The sequence below is a fragment of the Myxine glutinosa genome, chromosome 13 (assembly GCF_964187855.1).
Source record: "Myxine glutinosa chromosome 13, kmMyxGlut1.1, whole genome shotgun sequence".
Classification (NCBI taxonomy): Eukaryota; Metazoa; Chordata; class Myxini; order Myxiniformes; family Myxinidae; genus Myxine; species Myxine glutinosa.
This window is the reverse complement of record NC_136273.1, coordinates 20782193-20794305: the sequence shown is the minus strand read 5'-3', so window position 1 is coordinate 20794305 and position 12113 is coordinate 20782193. Positions and strand designations below refer to the sequence as shown.

At 45.1% G+C, this 12113-nt stretch overlaps 1 protein-coding gene across 2 annotated transcripts in view; it reads right to left on the bottom strand.

Moving 5' to 3' along the window:
• Positions 1-7049: 7049 nt before the first annotated feature.
• The window catches only part of LOC137438682 (sodium/potassium-transporting ATPase subunit beta-1-interacting protein 3), a 208347-nt gene continuing 203283 nt past the window's right edge, over positions 7050-12113 (bottom strand). For both annotated transcript variants that reach the window (XM_068133926.2, XM_068133925.2), the window contains one exon: positions 7050-9438. In XM_068133926.2, coding sequence (XP_067990027.1) covers positions 9429-9438 — 10 coding nt within the window. In that variant the 3' untranslated portion in view covers positions 7050-9428. The remainder of the gene's footprint in view (positions 9439-12113) is intronic.

Genomic DNA, 12113 nt, shown 5'->3' with positions numbered 1-12113 from the left:
CGGACTATTATAGGGAAGGTGGGGTAGAGGCTCTTTTCCATCCGCTCAAACGCTTGTCCACCTGGTCAATGACCCACTCCAAATTGTTTTGGACATACTGAGGAGGACCGAGGAAAACGCCCACATACTTCGATGCCATCGTTTTCCCACACTAGCTCTGCAGGAAGGGGGGGGGGGGGTGGGGGGTGGTGGTAATAACGGAGGCACAGGTAAGTCATTGTTGGGAAAAGGGAACCATGGAGCCTTGCTTTTCCTCCAATTGCATCTTAATGATGAGGCAAGGCTGAAGTCCAACAATGACTTTTCCAAGGCGTCACTATCGCATTTTCTTTTTATGAAGACACATACGTCGTCAGCATATGCAGACAGGGTCAAACGGGGGGTGTCCTGGAGAAAGAACAAGTCCAGCGATATCTTTTCTGAGGGCGATTAAGAGAGGTTCCAAAGCGAGGGTAAATAATAGACCTGAAAGTGGATAACCTTGCCTTACCCCTCTCTGAACCTTTATGGGTGGGCAAAATTTGTTGTTAACTTTGATCAAGCTGGAGATGTTTGAATATAACAAAGGTATGTAGGCTCTAAAATTAGCACCGAGCCCGCAAGCTTGTAACACATGACACAAAAACTCATGATCAATGCTATCAAAGGCCTTTGCAAGGTCAAGAAACACCAATCCAAAATCCTCTTTGACACATTTACCGGTTAACAAATCTCTGATTAGGTTGTTGTTGTCAGAGAGGGATCTGCCAAGATGCTGCAACTTTGATCAGGTGAGACCAGATCACCAATAACTGTCTTCAACCGGTTCGCAAGGACCTTGGAAAACAGTTTGTAATCCGTGCACAACAAAGAGATCGGACACCAGTTTGACAGGTGTCGGAGATAGCCGGTCTTTGGTAGCAAGCAGAGTACTGCTCTTCTAAAACTGAGCGGTAATTCTCTGGATAAAAGAGATGCATCCAGAACATTGAGCAGCTCTGGGCCCAAAATGTCCCAGAATGCCAAAAAAAATTCGGCGGGTAGGCCATCGATGCCTGGGGCCTTTCCCGACTCCATCTCAGCAAGTGCACCGGTTAGCTCTGGAAGGGTAATTGGAGCATTCAGTTCCAAACGTTGGGCCTCAGTCACAGAAGGAAAATGAGAGGTCAAAACATTCATCATTTCGTGAGAAACCGTTTTGGCTTTGAAAAGATCAGAAAAGAAATCGATTATATTTAATCTTACATCGCTTGGATTAGTAAGGATGTTCCCCCCTGGGTCCAAAACCGAAGATATAAGTCGTGTTGGTTTATCTACAGTTACTAGATGAAAGAAAGACGTAGTCGGGGTATCTGAAACCTTAATATTCTGTATTCTTAGCCTAACCAGTGTGCCCGCTGCTTTTTCATGGATCAAATCCCTTAATTGGGCCTTCTTCTCGAGTAGCAACCGATAGTTCACTGGGTTGCTCTCGTTGCCCAGCTTGCCCTCTAACCTTCAGATATCTGCTTCTAAGCAAGCCATCGTGATATGTTTTACATTGGTGCAGTGCGAATTAAATTGTTGGCAAAATACACGAACCTGGGCCTTTAGGTTGTCCCACCATAGACTAATTGAGGAGAAAGAAGGTTTTTTTTGCGCTCATTTCAGCCCAGAAATCACGAAAGGAATCTGTAAATAAACTATCTTCTAACAGTTTAACGTTAAACTTCCAATAACTATTCCTGGTTGTGAGTCAAAGAAAAGAAAGATCTAAGGTTACCATATAATGGTCTGAAAACAATGAAGGAAACAACCCAAAGAGGAAATTGCTTCAATTTGCTCAATGCCAAACAGGAAATTAGAGCAGTCTCCCTTGACATATCACGTGCCTTCGATACGGTCTGGCACCCCGCTCTGCTCACCAAACTCTCCTCTTTTGGTATCCATGGAAATCTCCACGCATGGCTGGCGGACTTCCTCTCTAGTCGTAGTCAACGTGTGGCCCTGAATGGGTTTCTCTCATCTCCTCTTCCTGTTCAGGCTGGAGTTCCACAAGGCAGTGTGCTAGGCCCTGTCCTTTTTCTGGTCTTCATCAATGATCTCTCTGAGTCTCTTGAAAATCCTCTGTATCTCTTTGCTGATGACTCTACTCTCTGTCGCTCCATTCTTCATCCCTCAGATCGGCAGTCTGCTGCCTCCTCACTCTCTGCAGACCTGGACAAAATCACAGACTGGGCAAACAAGTGGAACATGTCTTTCAATCCTGACAAATCTCACACTCTTACGATGTCTCTCCGAAAAGACCGACTGGACAACCCTCCCATCCACTTTCTGAATAATCCTCTCCAAGATGTTCTGTCACTCAAGCTTTTGGGTCTCACTATCTGCCATGATCTTTCCTGGGAAAACCACATTTCAAATCTGGCCTCCAAAGCCAGTCGCCGACTGGGCATCCTCCGTCGTGCGAAGTCCTTCCTTGGCACACCTGAGCTCCTCACCACATACAAGGCTTTCATCCGCAGCTCAATGGAATACTGCTCTCCCCTCTGGGCTGGTGCTCCTGCCTCACACCTAGCTCGTCTTCACGCTGTTGAATCCAAAGCATTCAGAATCATTGGAATCTCCCGCGATGAAGCTAACTCCAAGGGCCTCTCACTCACTCACCGCAGGCAGGTTGGTGGTCTTTCCATCTTCTACCGACTCCTCTCTGGCCTTGCCCCCCCAGCTCTCTCTGGGCTCTGTCCCGCAAATATTCCTACAGGTCGCACAAGATCTGCCTGCAACCCTCTTATGGTCAAACTGTCAAAATCAAGACTCTCTGCTCACCTTCACTCCTTCATTCCTCTTTTCTCCCGCCTCTGGAACAAACTCCCTCACTCTCTTCAATCCCACTCCACCCTCCAGGTCTTTAAAACAGCTGTTCACCACCATCTCTTATCTTCCCCCATCCAAAACCTTGATATTTTCTACCCCCGCTAATTTCACCCCAATTCCACTTTTTTGAAATACCAACTTCTGTCCTGGAAGTCATTGGTGTCCTTATGTTTTATACTTCTCCCTCCACCCCCCCCCCCCCTTCCCATGCCTCCTCCCCCCAAGCCCTCTCCCTTCCACACATCTCCCTGCTCTCAAATGTTGTGTTTGTGTGCTTCCCCTTCTCTCCCCATCTTGTTTTCCGCTCCCGCTTTTTATATATTTTGTTTGTCTGGTTGATTTGTTTGTGAAGTAAATGTTAGCTCTTTCACGAGCCTCGATTCAGTATACAAAAAAAAAAAAAAAAAAAAAAAAAAAAGAGACCGCGACGTTCCTAAAGGGTACATTGATGTACCAGTCGTCGAGTCTTGCCGAAGACACCTGCCAATTGGCACATCGACACCAGGTATACTAGGCTACGTTGGGGTGATGCAATCGCCAAACATCAAGTAGGCCGGCCGTCTTAAAGAAACGGGATAGGTCCGCATGGGACTCGGGGTGAAGTTCTGCAGAATTTCTGTCCTTCGAAGGGTCAAAGGTGCAATTAAAGTCACCACCGATGCACACACACTGGTCAAGGTCAACTGATTTCAGGTGATTTATCATGGAGGTGAAAAAGGACTTTCGATCCCTGCTATCACTGGGTGCATACACATTGAAAATAGTGCAGCGGAAGTTTTAATGTACTAGCTGAAGGGAAATAAGCCAGCCTTTTATGACTTCATGAAAATAGCAAGTCACGAAGACTAGACCTGGCTTTAGAAAAAAACACAACCCCAGCAGATGAGGCTGACAGATTGCTAAAGTAGCATTGTCCTTTAAAAGTTTGGCACCAGTCATGTTCCATGTTAGGTGTCATGTGGGTCTCTTGCAGTAAAAGAACGTTTGCCTTTTTACGTTCAAACAAGTTTTTAACTTGGGCCTGGCGGAGGTGACTTGCACCACCACCGTTCATATTTAAGGCCGCAAAAGAAATATTTTTCATTCCCTGTTAATGAAATCGACCTGCGGTTGGGAACACTCCGTACCTGCTCGAGTAACAAACTTTCTTAACCTGTGGAATTGAGATCTCGTCAGGTCAAAATCCTCAGGTGCTTTGATTATGACTTTGCGGTGCAAATGAATGCTGCTAAATCAGGGAAATATTCTTTAATTACGATGTTACGGTGACAATACGTTTCGTCACGGAAGGTAAGAATGAGTTGAGGGGATACCTGTGAGTGATCTGTCACCGATTGTGACAGCTCGGTTGCCTCAATGTCATCCTCGGACTCAGACACGTCAGATAACATGCCCCCAGGATCTGGGGTATTACATGCCGCCCCCGAGATCTTGTCCGGTGGCACCTTCACAAGTTTTCCAAGGTGTTCCCGTGAGCACTCGCTAACACTTTGGTGGGTATTTTTTGTATCGGGGATTGGGGCTTCGGTTTGAGATCCCAGCAAACTCAGATTTACCGGCCCCGTTTGTAAAGTGGGACCATTTATTGAATCCTTGGTCTGCTCGGTATTTAAACGGGGGGCAAGCGGAAAATCATTTCCCAGCTCGGAACTGGTAGTAATTTCACTGGAAGTTTAACTCTCGGAAACCAGATGAGAGGTAATAATTATATTTTAGGCTCATTTACATAATGAGACTCGTTAGTATCGTTGGCAACGGTATTTCTATCTTGGTTAGTGAGGGAATGTCGGAGGGACACTCGGACGCCTGTGCACCGGAAATGGTGCCGCCCATGACCGCCTTCTTTGCACCACCAGCAAGATTGCTTAGCTCTGGTGCTCTCCGCTTTTTAGAATACACCGGATTCTTTGTTCATGGGTTCGGGAAAAGGGGCGATAATAGTTGTGTCAGTCACATCGGTAGATGTCATCACATTGGAATCAGAGAGCACGGGTGTGTCAGACAACTCGGTCGGGGGTGTCAGAAGGTACGGTCGGGTGTCAGAAGATACAGTCAGGGTGTCAGAAGGTACGGTCCAGGTGACGGAAGGTACGGTAGGGGCAAAGGAAGATTCGGTCTGGGTGTCAGAAGCTACGGTCTGGGTGACGGAAGGTACTGTCCGGGTGTCAGAAAGCACGGTCGGGGTGTCAGTAGGCGGGGTCGAGCGATTGACCTTTTTACAATCTATTTCGTTATGTCCCGATTCACCACACTTTGGACAAGAGGTCTTGGGACAAAACCTTTTAACGTGTCCGAATTCTCCACAATGAAAGCATGTTAAGGAGGCTGAGGAGGCATACATGTGGTATTCCCGATCGTCCAACGATAATTTGAAGGATATTTAAACCCGTATCGGCTCCGCGATCCGGGAGAATCATGTACACTTGCCTCCTGAAGCTCATTACGTGTTTGACAGGATCGTTGCGACACCCGAGTGGAATCATTGAGATTCGGGAAACAACTTTACCATAACGAGACAGAACGGATAGGACTTTCTCGCCTGGCATAAACGGTGGTACATTGGATATTGTTATCTTGGTAGCTGGCGTATCCATAGGGGATACTGTAATAAAATGACCCCCTTTTATGGTTAGACCGGTACTAACGATGTCATGAACGAACTTTTCTGCTGACACGAAGACAACAAACTTCTGGTTCATTCCTGATGCCGCTCGAACATTACCGTCTCCTATGATGGATCCCACGGCGAGGATAATGTCCTCAGTAGGAGTTCCTTCTGGCGGAACGCATGCTAATGCATGCTTACGTGTTAGATTTTCGAACGCCTCATAACGAGAGCGTGTATTCGCCATACCATCGAATTTACCCTCCCCCCCCCCCCCCCCCCCCACTTGTCCGAACCAGACAAGAAGTTATCAAACCTATATTAATCGAACTAAAATAAATAATAAACGTGCATTATAAGCACAAAAAGGCTTACAAAGCGTCGTCAAAGCCGGTAAGCCGCACCCAAAATGGGCCCACTCTCAATCCTCTCTCTCTCGAAGACAAAGGTGCAGAAATGGATGAAAAACAAACGCCAAAGGACACAGGATGGAAAAGGAGAGGGAGGGGGGCAGGGGAGGGCAGGAGAGGCGTAAAACACACAGAGGGCTCACTACAAAAAAGAAGCAGCTGCATACGGCAGCCATGACGCCACACCCAACTCACAACAGCCAGCAGGGGGTGAGAGAGAGAGAGAGAGAGAGAGAGACAAAGAAAGAGGGAGAGAGAGAGAGAGAGAGAGAGAGAGAGAGAGAGAGAGAGACACACACAAAGAAAGAGAGAGAGAAAAGAGGGAGACAGCCAGTCCAAGAGGGGCTTTACGAATCTAGCCAGCAAGGAAGAATGAGGAAGATTTGGCCCCCGACTTGCATTGGGGGTACAACCACCGTGAAGAGGTATCCCTGATAGTTGTAGGATGTAAGGGGTAGTTGAATATGGCAGACACAATACATTTTGTTTATGAAGAGGATTGACAACAATCATTACCTCCGACACACCGAAAATGGCTCGAGGTTATGTTTTTACCCTTGTCTGTTTGTCTGTCTGGTTGTTTTTCTGTGAGCGGGATATCTCAAAAAAAAGTTGTGGATGGATTCGGACGAAATATGGTGGACAGTTTGGGTGTGTTACAAGTACTCATCGATTCGATTTCAGTGAAGATCCGAATCCGAATTCGAGCTGCTGGTGGAATTGGCAAGACTTTTCTAATCAACCTCCTTTTGGCAAAGGTCAGAAGCATGGACGCAATTGCAGTTGCAGTAGCTTCGTGTGGAATTGCAGCGACACTGCCCAATGGTTGTAGAACGGCCCACTCCAATATGGCAGACACAATTAAAATGGACGTTAAGCCGTTATGGACCTTTACAATTAAATGGACGTTTACAATTAAAATGGACGTTAATACTGATGGACGTTAAGCCGGCCGTCCAATCTGCCAGCATTCATGAGTGGACGTTGAAGACCCCACGGTGTCCTTCACGAAGAGTAGGCGAGCTATCGCCGGAAACCTGAATTATAAGTTCCTTCTTGGAGTCGCTGCTGGAAAGGCAATGGCAAACCACCCAACACGCCACTGTTTCAGCAGCTCTGTCTGCATAATGTGGAAGGACATGATTTTCATGAAATCACATTTTTTAATTTTAACATCAAGGTTCGTGCGGAGAAAGCAAAACTTTGTCCAAAGACGTTTATTATCGTTTTTAAGTAAAACATTTCCCACAATTCCGTGATACTGTAGTATTAGTAGGAGTTCAGTGTGGGTACTTTGTAAGTTTGAATCATTTTCAGTACAGGGTTCTGTTGTTGAACACGTGACCCACCTGAACTCTTGTTTATTACTTGCAAAATCGAAGATTTTTCAAGTATATTGGTCGGTTCCGTTTGTGGTTCTGTCTGTTTGTCTATCTGTCACCGGCCTACAGGTCACAATTCTAAACCGATCGTCACGAAACTTCACCAAGTTGTATAAGTCGTCCCAATTGAGAAGCCTATTGATTTCGAGGTCAAAGGTCATCTGGAGGTCAAATTTCTAAAATCGCCATTTTAAATCCGATTGACTTGAAAATTGATTTGCATTTGTATATCAAGTCACTAAATTGGGAAATGAACTATTTTTGAGGTCAAAAAGTCAAAGGTCAACCTAAGGTCAAATTTTAAAAATCATCAATTTTCATCTAAGAATCCGTCAATTCTCAACCAATTGACTTGAAAATTGAACAGCATTTGCATATCGAGTCACTAAATTGGGAAACATACTATTTTTGAAGTCAAAAGGTCAAAGGTCAACTCAAGGTCAAATTTTAAAAATCATCAATTTTCATCTAAAAAGCTGTCAATTCTCAACCGATTGACTTGAAAATTGAACAGCATTTGCATATCGAGTCACTAAATTGGGAAACATACTATTTTTGAAGTCAAAAGGTCAAAGGTCAACTCAAGGTCAACCTTCAAAAATCATCATTTTCATCTGACAAATCGTCAATTTTCTGCCTATTGACCCGAGCTTTGATCAAGATTGTCAATTTTAATTGACAATTTGCTGTATCAATGGAATTTTTTTTCTTGGAGAGGGGAGGGGGCGTATTTTGCAAGTATCGTGCTCCGCATGACGTCTTCTTGTTTATTACCTTTATTTGATCTTTCAAAAAGTGTTTCTTAAACATTACCCGTCACACCCGCTAATTCTGGAATGAAGGTTGTGTTCGTGGTAGCTGTGAAAGGATCGGGAGGATGGTAAAAAAGAGTGGTGGGGTTCAGGGAGTTGGGGCAGGTTTGTGGAAGTGAGCAGGTAAAGGTGAGGATGGTTGTAGAAGGCAGTAAAGGAAAGGGGTGCAGGAAGATAGCAGGTAAAGGTGAGGATACTTGTGGAAGGCAGTAGAGGAAAGGGGTGCGGGAAGAGAGCGGGTAAAGGTGAGGATGGTTGTAGAAGGCAGTAAGGGAAAGGGGTGCGGGAAGAAAGCAGGTAAATAAAGGTGAGGATGCTTGTGGAAGGCAGTAGGGGAAAGGGGTGCGGGAAGAGAGCAGGTAAAGGTGAGGATGGTTGTGGAAGGTTAGGACGTAGTGGAAGAGTGATGGGTGGGTGTGGGAGGGGGGGGGGGGAGGAAACATGTGAAGGTGAGGATGGTTGTGGAAGGGGGAAGGCTATGATGTAGAGGAAGAGCAGGAGTGGGGAAGAGTAGGTAAAGGTGAGTAGTGTTGTGGAAGGGTGAAAGCAGGTATACTAGAGGGAGAGGGGTAGGGCATGGAGGGGCAAACAAGGGCTGAAGAGAGTGTGGAAGGGGAGATCGAGGCAGTGATGGTTATGGGTGACGTGGGAAGTAAGAACAACAACCAAAGTATAAGAGCTTTGCAGTGCTCACCTTGTCGGTAAGACACGTGCTCTCACCGGCTCACCAGGTTCAGAGCAGCAATAATTATTACCCTGCATTGGATAGTAAGTAGTAAGAAATAGAACACAAACTAGTACTCAGACAAAACAAAGACGTGCCAACTGCACCAGTATGAGCCAAATGGAAGATGTGAAAATGTTCATCACTTCTACAGAAATATTTAAAACGATGCCCAGGCGCGTGCGCTGGATGTTGAGATATATATGTACTGTATGTACAGTGTGTTTACAATACACTGAAACAGATACCTCCTAAACTGTGCACCGCTTGTTGGTGATGATGGTCGAGTAACAATTCGGCACGACAAAAGACAAAAAGACTTGAGATCGACGCAATGGCCTTTACGTGTGGACGCAGAGCCGATGCGGAAGCAAAGTCCATGCTTAGATCTGCATAAGATGCTCCCGGACACCGAGTCGTGACTCCAGAAACAAATCCGAGTCCGCAGAAGGTTCCGCGATGCCTCCTCGAGTTGGGGATGTTTCGCTCATTGCTGCTGCATCCACTTCCGCGTCTCCGTGATTGATCTATTTCACGGGTCTTTTATCACTGCTATCCTTCACTCCCTTTCCTGTCCTGCACATTCCACACTCCTCGAGTCCATCTCCTTGGCTGCCCCCTCCATGTTGCCAGCGATTCGCATTCTCCTTCCGTAATCATTTAGTTTGGGCTGTTGGGAAGAGGGGAGGAATTGAATGTCATCAAAAGGAGCAGACGTACTTCAAAACAGTCACAGAAATGTTTGGCCTAGAAGTAGAACCCCCAGAGCAGTTTGTGCAGACACAGGAAATGCAAAGTTTGGCTTTACTTGTCTGGTCTAAGACAAAAAAAACCCGCTCTATGGAGAAGTTTGGACAATGCGGAGGGAAGAGCAGAGCGAAGCGATATGGAACATCAGGAAAATGCCCGCTGACTCGAAGGCAATGTGGATAAAACATCTGAACAATTACATAACAAGCTGGCTCCTGATGTCCTTCAACAATTGTCATCAAGTCTGGCCTTACTGTTTGGCCACTGTTGCTGAGCTGAGGGTTCCATGATTTGTGGATGGAAATAGATGGACTTTTCTAGTTGAACAATAGAAATCTTCAACTAGAAAAGACGAGTCTGTGTGATGGAATTCATGGCCTTGACCAGACTTTCAACCCAAACAAGCCAGACGAATGGTCTCCAATTATAGTAGCTGACCTTAACTGCATTTCACATCGATTTTGTGCCAATAGTGTAATGGGGCAACGCGTTTACCTCAATTGCCTTGTTGGCCGATTGAGTGCAAGGTCAAATGCCAGAAAGGAATCGAACACGCGTTTTGGGAGGTTAGGCCGGGTCCCTATAAATGTGCATTTGGTCCTGATCCGTGCAAGGCGACTAGAAAGCGTCGTCAGGTTCACCACGTTAACAAATAGAATTTCGTTAAAAATTTTGGGAGATTAGCAAACCTGTACATTCTTGGAATCGTCAGAGCATGGAGAATCCGAAAATCAATGTTGGCATTTGCACAGACACCTGCATGGCCGCCATTTTGGATTTTCAAAATGGCCGCCATAAAATACCTATTTTGCACTATCTCGGCTTCTAGTCAACCTAGAAACTTAATTAAATATGCTAATCCTATGTTTTCTGGGTCGAGGAATCCAATAAAGGCCTCAAAATAGTGCTCAGGATTATAGAAAAGCAACAAACAAAGGTAATTGAAAACCATTGTCTTTATATTTGTGATATAACTGTATTACATAATACATGATATTGCAAGTCCTTTGAAGTTATAGGTATGGGTTTATAAAGCAAGAAAGCAGCCTTGTTAGTATCAGATTGAACTATAAGTCCTATACACAGGATCTACTAGGTCTATACCATTCAGGAATATGCTGAATATGCGGAATATATTTTGTAACACTAACATCTGTAAAGTCCTAAAAGTGAAGCAAGTGTTAGGAATAGAAGTCTAATGATCCCACCAATGGTTTGCTTGATCCAGAAAACATAGGATTAGCATATTTAAATAAGATTATAGGTTGACTAGAAGCCGAGATAGCGCAAATTATGCATTTTATGGTGGCCATTTTGAAAATCCAAAATGGCGGCCATGCAGGTGTCTACGCAAATGCCAACATTAATTTTTGGATTCCTCATGCTCTGAATATTCCAAAAATGTATAGTTTTGCTAATCTCCAAAAATTTTGAACGAAAAAACATCATGAACCTGACTAGTCATCACACCACGGCTGTTATAGATACGGTAATGGACGGAATCAACGGAACGTTGATCGAAACACGGTGGGAAGCAAAGAAAAGCTGACGTTTCTGGCGCTAACCATTCATCGGAGCAAAAGAGGGAGCCGGGATAGGGGTGAAGATCGATATAGGGTGAGGGCGAGTCGGAGGTATATGCGTCAGAGCTACTTCAGGGATCAAGGTGCATATGGACAGGAAATGACTCATTTTGACACCTCACGAAAGGAAGGGTCAGGGTTCAGGAGTTGAAAGTTAAGGGGACTGGGACTGGTAGAAAAGGAGAAAATAATATGGAAACAAACAAGAAGCGAAAATAAAATTTGGGAACACAGAGAGATGAGAAATAAATAAATAAAGCTTAAATAAATAAAAGGGAGCCAGAACAAAGGAGAGAGAACAAAGGGGAGAGAACAAAGGGGAGAGAACAAAGGGGAGAGAACAAAGGAGAGAGAACAAAGGGGAGAGAAAACAAAGGGGAGAGAAAACAAAGGGGAGAGAATAAAAGGAGGTAAGGTCGATAAAATTAAATAAAGGACAGTTAAGTAAAAGGGGAAAACAGAGGGGGAAAAGATTGAAAAGTTGTAAGAGACTGGAGGTGAAAGCGAATGAAAAGCGCTCATTAATCCCGTGCAGAGCCAGTGTCCCCATCCCCATCCCCATTCTGAAGATAGATAAGGCCTTGTTCTTTATGCTTTCACCTGTCAATTTTGCTGAACATAGCCACGTGACCGAACTAATGTCTGGAAAGATTAAAATTTCAAGCAACCGGGTGGAGGGATCTCCAGGATTGGTTCATACATCGATCAAGTGTCCACGGAAGGGATCGCCCGGTCTTCGTCCGGTGGAGGTGCGGTCCAGTAGTGGTTCTTTTTCCTTTTCTCTCTCCTCTTAACTTTTCCCTCCTTTGTTCTCTCTCCTTTTTCAGTCATTTTAGTTTATCTATTTATAGTCTCTCTTTTCTTCCCCTCCCTTTTTCCATGTTTAGTTTCCTTAATATTTCCCCTTTTTCAACCAGTCCCATTCCCCTTGATTTTAACTCCTGAACCCTGACCGTCCCTTTCATGAGGAGTCATAATGAGGGATTCCCACTCCACATGCACCCTGATCCTT